Genomic DNA, 13,260 nt, shown 5'->3' with positions numbered 1-13,260 from the left:
AAGACCTGAATGTATGCCAAAACACGAGAAGCTCACAATGGGGCTACAGCTACAAGCGCAGTGGCAGTTAAAGCTGTCATTGCTGCAGTCATAGTCACGCCTACAGCCCGTCTCTGCACATGTTTTTAACTGCAGAAAACTTGGACTTGTCATAGAAGGGGTAACGCATTCATGATGGCTGCATTCCATCTGGCTGAGGCTATGCTGTTTTGATTGCTTGTTCACAAGCAGGGCTTACAGAGACACATAATAGAGTTGAAGCATCATTTATTCCACTGGTGCTTTCCCTCCTGCAGTTAGTGAAAATGTATGCTGGGGAAAAAAGCCATAATTCCTTGAAGCAGTCTGCAGCTGGGATATCTATCTAGCTATATCTAGCAGGCAGAGCTGAGACCATGTCATTGGGTTATTGTCCCACTAAAGGAGTCCAAATGGGTGTATACATCTAAAATCACGGGCTTGCTAGTGTATAAAAGGAAAATAGAGGTTTGTGGTGTGTCTCTCAAGCTGTCAAACGGAAACACCACACTTCACACCACCCTGAATCCTCCCTTAGTTATGCTGCAATAGGTGTAGGCTGCTGGGGGAGTCCTTTGATTCACTTTGAGTATTTCCTCTTCAGTCAGCATAGACCTCTCTGCACTTAATCATCTTGCTATTAATCTCTGGCTCTTCCACAGCATGTCTTTATCCTGTCTTCCTTCTCTCACCCCAACCAATCACAGCAGATGGCCCCGCCCCTCCCTGAGCCTGGTTCTGCCGGAGGTTTCTTCCTGTTAAAAGGGAGTTTTTCCTTCCCACTGTCGCCAAAGTGCTTGTTCATAGGGGGTCATATGATTATTGGGGTTTTCTCTGTATGTATTATTGTAGGGTCTACCTTACAATATAAAGTGCTTTGAGGCGACAGTTGTTGTGTTTTGGCGCTGTATAAATAAAGTTGAATTGAATTGAATTCACTAAAGCAGCAAGAGTGAGACGATGGAACACAAACTCATTTTTGACTACTTTTCTGACAGTAACATAAATGGAGTAAAGCCTGACATTTGAGGCACAGTGCCATACACACTAACACACATGTTCCTTACATATACAAAAAACAAACTACGCTGATGTCCACCTGAACTCTCAAGGAGGTTTTTAAATGTGGCATATTTGTGGGAAGTGGCTCAGTTAAGAGTTTCAGAAGTTTCATAAGTTAAACTTGAAACGTTCTCCTTCTCTGAAATCATCTGGAAATATTGTGTTCAAAATGACAACGTGTATCTAAAGTTGGAGATTCAGGACATTTCTTCATTTGGTTTCTGTGTCAGGCTCTTGTGTGTATGTGCTCTGTACATGCACGTTTCATGAGAGTTACGTATTTTTATGTCTCTAAAACACTGGTTTAACATTTAGCTGTGAGGCTATGCAGAGACATTTGCACGAGTGATAAACACAATGCAAACAAGATGAAGCTCAGTGGGTTCCCCCCTCCATGGTATCATGTGTGTCCCTATCTTTATAATATACTGTATTATGTTATAGTGATTGATGCTCATATTCAACACGACCAAAGATTCGTACAACAAGATTAGTCTGTGAAGGTTCTCAGTCATCCAGGTCATCGCAGTCTAAGGAGCTTGGACAGAAAAGCATCTGGACTTCTTTGAGTTCTTTGAGTTTAAAGAACAAGTACAAGTTTCACTTAATGTGCTAAAAGCTCTAAACGCCCAGTTGCAAAGCTACTTTCTACTTTTTCATGAGTGTGAAAAGCTGATAAGGTAAAACCCTACAATAATACAGAGAAAACCCTACTTGGTGACAGTGGGAAGGAAAAACTCCCCTTTAAGAGGAAGAAACCTCTGACAGAACCAGGTTCTGGAGGAAGATGGGAGAAAAAGTCACAGCCAATCAAAATAAAGCTTAAAACAATTGCGATTAATTGTGCAAATACAGAAGCTTAACTCACATAAATTAGTGAAGTTTCAGACTTTTTTTCAGTTGGAAAAATGCTGTCTTTATATGCTTGATGCCCCGAAGCACAGATAGAGTGGAAGAGACACACAATGATAGTGATTCATGGCCAGCTTTTTTAAAAGAAACCATGGAAACAGTGTACTCAAACAGCAACAACAAACAGCTTCTCTTCAATGTTATGTTTGTTTTTTAAAAGCCATTACTTCAAGCTGTAAATCTGAATATTTATCTCCAAAAAAAATCATCAGGTCAAAGCAATAAATGCTTCTGATATTCCTTTCATTTCCTCGGCAGCAGCACAAATCCCCTTTCTTTCCTCATTTTGAACCCAGGCACACGCAGTTCTTCTGAAAATGCTAAAGGGTCCCAAAGTCAGAGCACTACATCACCTCTTTGAGCATCACATCATGGAAAATATGAAAGAAAGGCTATTTTGACTGGAAATTGAAAGGACCCTCAAAGAAACACCCATTATGCTCAGACTTTTTTTCCCATTAAAAACAGAGCTGACCGTTACACTCATAAACCAACGGCACCTTTTACAGTTGGCCCATTGTGCCCAACTGTGTTCAAATCAAAGTCACTCTGGCTGAATGAGCACATTCCAGGCTGGACGTGGGACTGCAGCGAGGGCTCAGTGCTGTAATATACTGAAGACATTTAGGTAAAGCCTCTTTGATACACCTCTATAACATGCTTGCTTTCCAGGTTTTAGTCATAAAACACCAAAGGGAGCTCGGAGGGAGTTTTACTCCAGTAACATCAGAGACTGAATAAGGTCAGGAGTAAAAGTGATGTGGAGTCTCGGGTAAAACTGTTAAAAAGAAAGGCGGGCAACTGTCAAGTGCTAGTAAATGGGGAAAATGATGTTGTGGGCAGCAGAGAGAATTGAGTTGACATGTGGCTATAACTGAGATTTTTACACTAACAGGACTGACATTGTCAGCAGTACAATAATATGACTTGGTTTTACTGTACAGAGGAAACACGTCAGACTCCTACTGGGCTCACCTCACATTCATTTATATTGGCTAAACATTGAATCCTTTCAGGGCAATTCAACCAACGGTAAATGGAAAGTGAAGGTTCCTGGAGCTGGGGCATTTTTAGGTGGGGGAGTGGGGGTCTGAAGTATGGAAAACAGTTTTCAGCTGCAGTGTAGTCTACAAATGTGTAAATCATGAATGATGATGAAGTCCGCTCTGACCATTAAATTTAAGTCCAGTGTTGTGATTTCAGCCCTTAAAAGCAAACCTACAAGAAGTTATCTGATTTCAAGTTTCTAAACTCAGCAGAGTGTTGTTTTCCCACTGGCTTGACAGAGCACTCATATATTCTAGACATGCATCCAGTGGACATCAAACTGATTTTAAACTGCCAGGTCAACAGCAGTGACCAATGGGACATTTGTGAAGAGTTGGTAAGTGTGAGAAGAATTCACAGTGAGGCAGTGGGCTTCGTTTGTCTTTGCGTCCACCAAGGACTGCTACATACAGTGTTGGGAAGGTTACTTTTAAAATGTATTCCACTACAGATTACAGATTACATGCCCCAAAATGTATTCTGTAACGTGTTCCGTTACGTTACTCAATGAGAGTAACGTATTCTGAATACTTTGGATTACTTAATATATTATCATGCTGTTTACAACTACATGAATGTACTATTGCTGTGATTTATTACTGTTACTGAAGGTCCGCGGCTCCGAACCGTAGTAAAGGGACCTCTGGCTAATACGGTGGGTTCTGTGTCGGCTCGTAGCTGAAAACTAGCTTTACTTTGTTGTCTGGGTCAACTTTGCTAGCGAGAGACAGAGAGAGGCGTTGAAAGGCTGCTCCAACGGAACTTATTGTTTTTGGAGGAAAACACGAACACGGTGTACAGTCGAGTCTTAATAGCTTACTTACAGCTGGGCTCGTCAGGCTCTCTTCTTGGCTGCAGTGGTTATTATTATATTTACATGCTTCCAGCTCCCGTTTCTGCTCGATGACAGCTCGTACTTTTCCTTTTTCTCCCTCCCTCGCTCACAGACACATAACGTGTATGGCAGTCCATTCTCCCTGCAGCACGGACTACACTGCCCATGATGCTACATTCTTTAGAGCTATACCTGTAGCATTCTGCCTGTTAGCTTAGCACAACAACAACAAAAAGGCCTCTCTCACCCAGGAAACACGCAGAGAGAGAGAGCGTCACCCTGTAACCATGGCAACCGTAACGCTGCCGCCTGGAACAACAGAACGTAGCTGTCAAACAAAACCCAAACAGTCCTGACCCGCCACAATATGAAACAGGGAAGTACCGCCGTGTAATCCATTTATTTCAACAAAGTAACTGTATTCTAAATACCACCTTTTTAAACGGTAACTGTAACGGAATACAGTTACTCATATTTTGTATTTTAAATACGTAACGGCGGTACATGTATTCCGTTACTCCCCAACACTGGCTACATAACATGCTCACGTTGTAAGAATGTATCTGACATGAAGAATTTCCTGTTGTGCTACATGTAAGAACATCTTTGTGAAATGCCCAGATGTGATTCTTTTGACACTATCAGGAGTTCACAGGTGAAAACTATCCTTGTTCAGGGTGAGCTGATTGATTTCCAAACAAAAGAATCACACAGCTCTCGGAGACTAAAGGGCCCTTCTGCTGTCACATCCTCTGGGGTGAGTTATGCTTTGTTATTGCTGATGTACTTTTTGTAACCTTGTCTAGGTGGCTGCCACTGATTAATGCAAGTGAGTTTTAAGTGCCTTTAATGATGTAATGATATTCTTTAATGATATATCAGTGCATTCGCAAAATATACAGAGGAAATGCTGCAATGTCATAAAAGTGAGACTGGAAAACGTAATAAAAAAACTAACTCCAAGACCGCTTATGTTTATTTAAAGCTGAATGTCGCACAGCGTGACCAATGGGACAACGATAATTAGGCTGTAATTCCGTAACCAGGTAAAGACAGCCCATCCCCGATAACAGCTCTTTCAATCTTATGTTGTATCAGTGTAGACCCAAGTTTGTTTACATTTCAGGCCCACACTGTATTATCAAAAATATTCACTCGTCTGCCTTCCACTTATCGCAAAGGTTTTCTGTTGGGTTGAAGTCAGAACTCTGCACAGGCCAGTCAAGATCTTCTACACCAGACTCCATGTCATTATGGCCCACGCTTTGTGCACTAATGTGTGGATCCTTAAACTTTTCCCACAAAGCTGGAAGCATGACATTGTCCATAATGTCTTGGTATGCTCAAGTATTAAGAATTTCTTTTACTAGAACTAAGGGGCACAGCCATCTGTGGTGCCTGGTGAGGGAACCTCGCCCACTTCCAAGTCTTCAGACGGAATAAAGCTTCCTTAACTGTCCCAAGTAACCACCACAAGCTTCTAGGACCAAATCAACTCACACAGCTGTTTTATTTTTGGGTTAAAACAGCTGTGGGGTGACGCAGCTCCTGAAGCAGTTTAATGTTCCTCGGCAACATTTTTTCTGCTATCTACAAATTCGCCACTTTGTAAAGAGTCGATTTCCTTCATTTCCGGAACTACCTGAGGAAACTTCTTTGGATAAAATTATTAATATAAACATTCATAAGAGATGGGCGATTAAAGAAATCTATGCTATATTATTAGATCTTCAATCTCTGTCATCCTTAAAGCACAGTGGGATAAAGACCTTGGAATGACTATAACAGATGAACTCTGGCAATCTTTTCTCCGGAGGGTACACTCTTCTTCGATGGATGATCTGATATCGTCGTGTTGGTGTTGTTCCCAGATCATCATGAAAATGTTGTTCCAGGTTCAACATTGCAAGTGACCAATCACATTGTTGTGACGTTATTCTTTTGCGCGCTAAGCCATTTGTGCATTTATGAAATTCCAATGTTGCAAGGACAATATCAATTCTGCTTAGCGTTTATTAATGGGTTAGGGTCAGGGTTAGGGTTAGGGTCTGTTGATTGGCGGACAGAGGTGGTTTCTTGCAGCTTAAGTACATTTTTTTGTTTTACGGCGGTTTTTCCCAAAGTCGCAAAAGTATGACTTCAGAACATTCTGATTGGTCACTTGCAATGTTGAACCTGGAACAACATTTTCATGATGATCTGGGAACAACACCAACACGACGATATCAGATCGTGCCTTCTTCGATATGTGCCAGGCATGGGCTCCTTCAATTCAAGGTCCTACACCGATTACATATCTCCAGGGAAAAGTTAGCCAAGTTCTATCCAGGAGCCGACCCTCTGTGTAACAGATGTAAAGCAGAAACAGGTTCGCTCCTTCATACCTTTTGGACATGCCCCAATCTTCATAACTATTGGGTGTCTATATTTAACACTCTAGATTAGAGATTAGATGAAACTTTATTAATCCCTCGGGTGGGTTCCTCCGGGAAATTCAGTAATTCATCTCTGTCAGAGATGAAATATCTGTTATTAACCTCTGTCTCTCTTCCACAGCATGTCTTTTATCCTGTCTTCCTTCTCTCAGCTCAACCGGTCGCAGCAGATGGCCCCGCCCCTCCCTGAGCCTGGTTCTGCCGGAGGTTTCTTCCTGTTAAAAGGGAGTTTTTCCTTCCTACTGTCGCCAAAGTGCTGCTCATAGGGGGTCATATGATTGTTGGGTTTTTCTCTGTATCTATGAAGCGCCTTGAGGCGACTTTTGTTGTGATTTGGCGCTATATAAATAAAATTGAATTGAATTAAAATTAGATGTATAACGTTAAATATGATCCTTCTGCTCTAACGGCTATCTTTGGGGTGATACCTCAGGACATCACTTTGCCAAAGTACTATTCGAATTCTATTGCCTTTGCTTCACTTATCACAAGGCGCCTTATACTTTTAAGATGGAAGCAGGAAGCTCCTCCCACACATGCAGAGCTAATGAGGTTTTTGCATTTAGAAAAGATGAGATATACACTGGCAGGTTCAACCACCAGATTTCTTAAGGCATGGCAGCCATTCCTGATGTACATGGAAACATTTAAAATGACCACCTTATCATGACCGGATGCCATATCTCTATATCACTATCATAGTTAACTGTACACTGAATGTCCCTTATACATTTTATTTTTATATTTGTTTGTTGTTGTTTGTTTGTTGTTGTTTTGTAGGGGTTTCTTTGGTTTGTTTGTTTTCCTTCTCTATTTCTGTTATCTTTTGAGGTATTGTAAATACTGAACAGCAAACTACTGTATGTTCAATGTTTTGTTATTAACATGTTGCTGTGACTGAAAATAAAATTTATAAAAAAATAAATAAATAAAAACAGCTGTGGGGTGCTGTGCACTCCAGACTGTAAACGTATTAATGTCATTGCTGGATTTCTGCATTTTAAGACGAGCTCTAAAGGCACTGACTCATTTTGTTAGCCTCGAGCTGCTGTTGGAGGAGCTGTAGTCTCAACCCACAGGTCGCTGCTTTCTCTGGGTACTGTGGGAGCGCACAGTGTCACGAGCTGTATGAATAATCAATATCTCAGTGTTGACAAGTCTTTCTGAGACATATCGAGAACATGAGTTCTAACCAGATGTTCTAACATTATTTTTATCATCCATTGTCAAACATCACCTACACACCACTGACATCAAACTGGCACAGGATCAAAACATACCACTTCAAAGCTCTGCCAGAACTCACCACACACACACACACACACACACACACAAACCCCCTCACAGCATTACCATACAAACACTTCACTTCTCACCCTGGTGCAGAGTTTGACTTTTATCTACATCATCATACGTAAAGGATTTAGGGGACAGAGGAAGCCTGGCCCATTCCCAAACAAACAAATAAACCTCTCCTGCCGAGCTGTGAGCCGAGCCCACAGCAGGCAGCCGCTGAATGAAAAGCACCACAGCAGGCAGAGGTGTGATAATGGAAATGGGAAGGGGGCTGAACCATATTGTGTGACTCATAATGGATCTGTGTGAGAGCAGTGGATTCAAGTCCAGACTCTTTTGTTGCCATTAAAGACTTAACTGCTATTTTGAGGAAGTTTGTTTTACAAGAACTCTCCACCAGTTTAAGCTCTGCAAATTATTTGGGAATTAGTGAGGACAGGGTAGAAAGATGCTTTTTGGAGAAAAGCCTGTGAGGTCTGAGTGTTTTACATGATGTAAATCAGAACGACCAGTCTTAAATTATTTTACTAGATCATGCATGATTACCAGATGTTATCTAGCTGGAGAATATGCACATCCTTAGCAAAAATGAGATTTTTTGATGTATATTTATCAGATGATAATTTGAGCTAAAGGAGAGCGCAGCATAAAATGCATCTAACTGTGGAAAAACTAGTAAGTTAGTTGACATGCTAGCAGACCATTCCTGAAAGATTTATTCTTGTGATTTTAGTCTTTAAGAGGAAAATCCTAGTTGTTAAAAGTCCTTTTTAAGAACTAGGATTTGTCAATAGTTTGTTTTTTTGTAAGGTTTCAAGCATCTCTCACCTAAGGAAAGTTCACGTAAAATCCCTAAACGACAATGACTCACTGCGATATGTACTTTGCAAAAGGAGTCGCTTGAGAAATATAGAAACGTCTACAACCGTAGATCAATAATTTGGCATCATAGTTAACTTATATGCTTTCTTATTATGTGTCGATCGCTTTAAAACACTTTTGCTGTCTATAGTTCAGTGGGATTAATCATCAACACTAGGAAACATATCCCTCCTTGGATCAAGCATCTCTGGGTCACTGTCCCATTTTCTTTTTGCAATCACAGACCGTCCCAGCTGTTACTTTCTTTATACAGGCCATGCTGAGCTGCAGCTGCGTGAACCTTACCTTCTGTAACCTGCAGAGCTGCTGCCAGCCAGCACAGCAGCATGGTAAGACACCATCTAAGAAGACACATCAGACACACAATGAAAGTTGCATTTGGAGAAATTCTGCATAGACTAAAAAAAAAAAAGAAGTTAAAACACACTGCATCGATTTAAAATTCCAGCTGAAATGTAACAGCAGAAATCTAGCAGTGTATAGAAGAAATGAACAGGTCTGCTCTGAGAAATGCTTTTATAATTTCAATAATAATAATAATAATAATAAAAACAGTTCTTTTATGCAGAAAATGTTGAGGTAAGATATAAATAACAGCTTCTTACCGCTGAGACATTTCAGTAAATACGCAAATCCGGCTTTGGAAGTAAACTCCAAGTACATGTGTGAGGCAAACTTTGTGGTCCCTCTGCCTGACTGTGCAGACCTGAAGTCACAGTGCTGCTCTCTCTCCCCCTCTCTCTCTCCCTCTCTCTCTCCCAGCACAAAGACTCCCTCAGTTCTGTCTGTGACTCTTAGGACCCACACAGTTGGGAAATTTGACTCCCTTGAAGGAAAAAAACGTACTCTTTAGACCTTCTTTGTTAACCTGCTGGTTGAGACAATTTCCTTTGATTGATAAGAACGTGACGGGCTGTTATTTAAAGTTAAATGCATCTACCAGTGAATCGACTTCTATGTACAATACTGTTTAGAGTGCTTTAATTCATTGTACCTGCAGGGATATATTTGTATCATTGAAGTGAAAGAAATCCAGTAATGCTTCCTAATGAAAGAGTGACACAATGACGAAATCAAAGAACATGGCCGGAGCTTCCTGGTTGTCCTGGGTCAAAGATTTGTTGTTGGTCACCCAGTGATCCTCACTTCCCCCATCCCCTGTTTCATTCTGTACACACTCACCCTGAAAAACAGAGACCACTTTACTGCCTTTCTCCTGTAAAGTAACTTTGCACTGACCTGTGTCAGATATAGTTGATGGTAATTCAATAAACACCTACAATATAACAACCAAGGCTTTTCTGTGATACGGGAATTTTTGGTGCCACCTCAGAGGAAAATGACAATACTAATAATGTGTGTATACTAGCCTCTCCATGGTTCATGAAGAGGCTTCATCATCCAATCAAATAGTTTAATTAAAATGGAAAAAAGAACAGGATTCTGCTTAACAATGAGCAGATGTTTGCACCTCTAAAAAGGTACCAATTATGAGATTAACGTGTGCAGCCTTAGGCTGAATGAGACAAAGCCTAATTTCTAAGAAATTAGAAAACAAAGAACATGTTTAATGTTTAAATAAAGAAGACACAGAAGATTTAACCACAGAATTGATATATTAAAAAAGAACAAATCAATATTCGATCAAGTGCAGTAGTTTAAAATAGCAGAGCTTGACAGTTTTAATCTCCTCTTAGACATTCTTTCTCAAGCTAGCAGAATGAAAGGATAACAGGTCAACGAGGTCAAAGGGAATCTGTGGAATAATCATGTCATGATGTTAACACCCTGGCATCACCAGATTCTGGAATGATAATGTCTGTGAGAACCAGGAAAGTTACATTCTTGCTCACTGCATCACCTTATACTGAGAAAACGCCCTTCCTAAGACACTTGTGCTATTTATACTCTTTATGTCTATATATCTATCTAGACATCTGTTATTTCTGCCTTTCAAGTTTAATAAAGGCTGCTTGGGTGGAAACCGGTAATGTTTGGGTTAAATTATTCATTTGAGATGGTTGGGTGGGTCCAGGTTGTACAAATTAGCATGTAGTAAAGGTCATAAATTTCTTGTATCAGATGTGCATTTTAAAACTAATTTTTCCACTCTCAGAAGATGTCACTCTGCTGTACAATCACAACACACTTTTTCATTCTTTTTCTCAGAGTTTGAATGACACACAGAGGGCTCTGTCACTTGAATGTAAATCCGTATGAGCTTTGATTGCTTTCCACAAGTATCTGAGAGAAATGTCAAGTTTAATATCGGCGAAAAGGTCTGTTATGTCTTCTAGCTAGTTGCTAGCCTTTCCTATCAGATGGCACTGGGCAGGAAGTATATCATGTGTTTTAAGAACTTTTTTCTCCTGAAAACAATAGCTCGCTGAGGCAGAAAACGATGCTTAGAAGTGCAGTGAGACAGCTGTAGGAGGGGGTCAATTTTCAATGTTCACTCAACTTGTACAAAAGCCAAAATCAGATGACGCAGCAGCTTTTCCTTTTATATTATTATTATTATTATTATTATTATTATTATTATTATTATTATTATTAATAATAATAATAATAATAATAATAATAATAATAATAATAATAATGGATTGCTTTCCACAAGTATCTGAGAGAAATGTCAAGTTTAATATCGGCGAAAAGGTCTGTTATGTCTTCTAGCTAGTTGCTAGCCTTTCCTATCGGAAGTATATCATGTGTTTTAAGAACTTTTTTCTCCTGAAAACAATAGCACGCTGAGGCAGAAAACAAACAGACACTATTATTAAGTGCCAAAATCAGTATTTGACGTAATATCAGTGAAATATGAATGCACCTTGTTACTCATGCTAGCTAGCAGTAGCATTAGCTGATGACTCAGCAGCTTTTCCTTTTATAATAATAATAATAATAATAATAATAATAATAATAATAATAATAGATTGCTTTCCACAAGTATCTGAGAGAAATGTCAAGTTTAATATCGGCAAAAAGGTCTGTTATGTCTTCTAGCTAGTTGCTAGCCTTTCCTATCGGATGGTACTGGGCAAGAAGTATATAATGTGTTTTAAGAACATTTTTCTCCTGAAAACAATAGCTCGCTGAGGCAGAAAACAAACAGACACTATTATTAAGTGTCAAAATCAGTATTTGACGTAATATCAGTGAAATATGAATGCACCTTGTTACTCATGCTAGCTAGCAGTAGCATTAGCTGACTCAGCAGCTTTTCCTTTTATATTATTATTAATAATAATAATAATAATAATAATAATAATGGATTGCATTTATATAGCGCTTTTCGGGACCCCTCAAATATTGATTCCCTCAGTTCCAGAAAACCAGTATGGTGATAACCAAAGAGTATTTTTGATCACCAGCTGTAAGTCTCTTTTCAGGTACCTTGCAGCTGCCTGGAGTATACTCTACCTCTCATTCAGTAAGAGTTGGAATAGACTCTAGCCCAACAGCAGTCCTGATATGGATAAACAGAAGAAAATGATGGAATGAAGTCTAATTTTTCATTTATTATATGTCTCATACGTGGGTTCATTACTGTAGACTGCAGTCCATGTAATCTTAACGAAAAAACGAGATGCTGAAAGTCCAAGATTTGCAAAAATAGAATCCTCTGTGAACCCATCGTTTACCCATTTTAGTATTTCATGAGCTTTGGGGATTGTTTCACACACTGACACTTGAGGTCATCGTGGTTTTATGTGGATTCTGGCCAGCGGACAAGACTCTCATTGGGGAAACAATAAAGTGTCAAATTAGGTTAACGGTTCTGAAGGGACAGCCTGCACTTTAAAAGGAGCAAGGGTTATGGACAGCAGACTGTGTAACAGAGTTGTAATTCAGATGGTGATCAGAGCATCAGACTGGGCAGGTCGTTATTGTTGCTCTGTGCGTGCTGACCCAGCTAACCACTCTCTGGGACAAACAGGAAGCCATTTATCCAGGGCCAAGTTTCCCAACAGCCTTCTTACAGCAGCTCCAAGATGGGCTCTGTTGTTTTGTGAGCCAGTGATGATTTTAGAACTAAATTAATTTTTGGAAACTGAGCCTGAGAGGCTTACGTAAGAGACTCTCAGTTCTACTCTCCTCTGGGTCAGACAAGAACTCAATCCATCTGGCCAGAGAATATCACCTTGGTCACCACTCAGTTTTTTTTTAAACTATATATTTATTGTTTTTTTTTTTCATTTAAACATGAAGTAACACAGACAGGGTCAACATAAATAAGAAAATATATTAGAAAAAAAGTTATATCATTGGGGAGAAAATTTTGATATTTGGTTACCAATTCAGAGTTATATATACACAAAAAGAATATTTTATTAATACAAATGTTATAAAGAAATAACACAGGAGTCTAGAGTCATTTCTCTGTGAAAGCATTTCCAAAGACATGTCTCAAAGAGAAGGTTAGTCGTTCCATAGTGTGAATTTCATGTATTATTTCTGTCCAGTTCGAAACATTTGGTGGTTCCTCATTCAGCCATTAGCGTGTAATAGCTTTCTTGCTGGCAGCCAGTATCTGTAGCCGGTATCTATCCTGTTTCTTTAGTCTGTTTGGTATATTGCCTAAATAAAAAACACCGAAACTCCCTTCAAGCTGTGACCCAATTATCTGCTTAGTGTGTGCAATCACAGCTGACCAGTAGGGAGAGATTTTAGGACATTCCCAAAAGTTATGGAAGTGGCCTGCTGAAGTCTATCCACATCTCCTCCAACATTTCCCTTGGTCAACATTTTTGCTTTGGTGTTCTTTAATCTTAG

General features: G+C 39.7%; 1 protein-coding gene across 1 annotated transcript in view; it reads right to left on the bottom strand.

Annotated features, from left to right (window-relative positions):
* col15a1b (collagen, type XV, alpha 1b) overlaps nucleotides 1–9,173 on the bottom strand; it is a 70,500-nt gene extending 61,327 nt beyond the window's left edge. Inside the window, exons 1-2 of the mRNA XM_087850660.1 lie at nucleotides 9,093–9,173; nucleotides 8,773–8,828 (exon numbers count right to left, since the gene is read on the bottom strand). Coding sequence (XP_087706786.1) covers nucleotides 8,773–8,828; nucleotides 9,093–9,103 — 67 coding nt within the window. The 5' untranslated portion in view covers nucleotides 9,104–9,173. The remainder of the gene's footprint in view (nucleotides 1–8,772; nucleotides 8,829–9,092) is intronic.
* Between the last annotated feature and the right edge of the window lie 4,087 nt (nucleotides 9,174–13,260).

Source organism: Neolamprologus brichardi, chromosome 14, assembly GCF_056152115.1.
Source record: "Neolamprologus brichardi isolate AB-2024 chromosome 14, ASM5615211v1, whole genome shotgun sequence".
In the NCBI taxonomy this organism is placed as follows: Eukaryota; Metazoa; Chordata; class Actinopteri; order Cichliformes; family Cichlidae; genus Neolamprologus; species Neolamprologus brichardi.
Note: the sequence above shows the minus strand (reverse complement) of the source record. Positions and strands in the feature narration are given on the sequence as shown.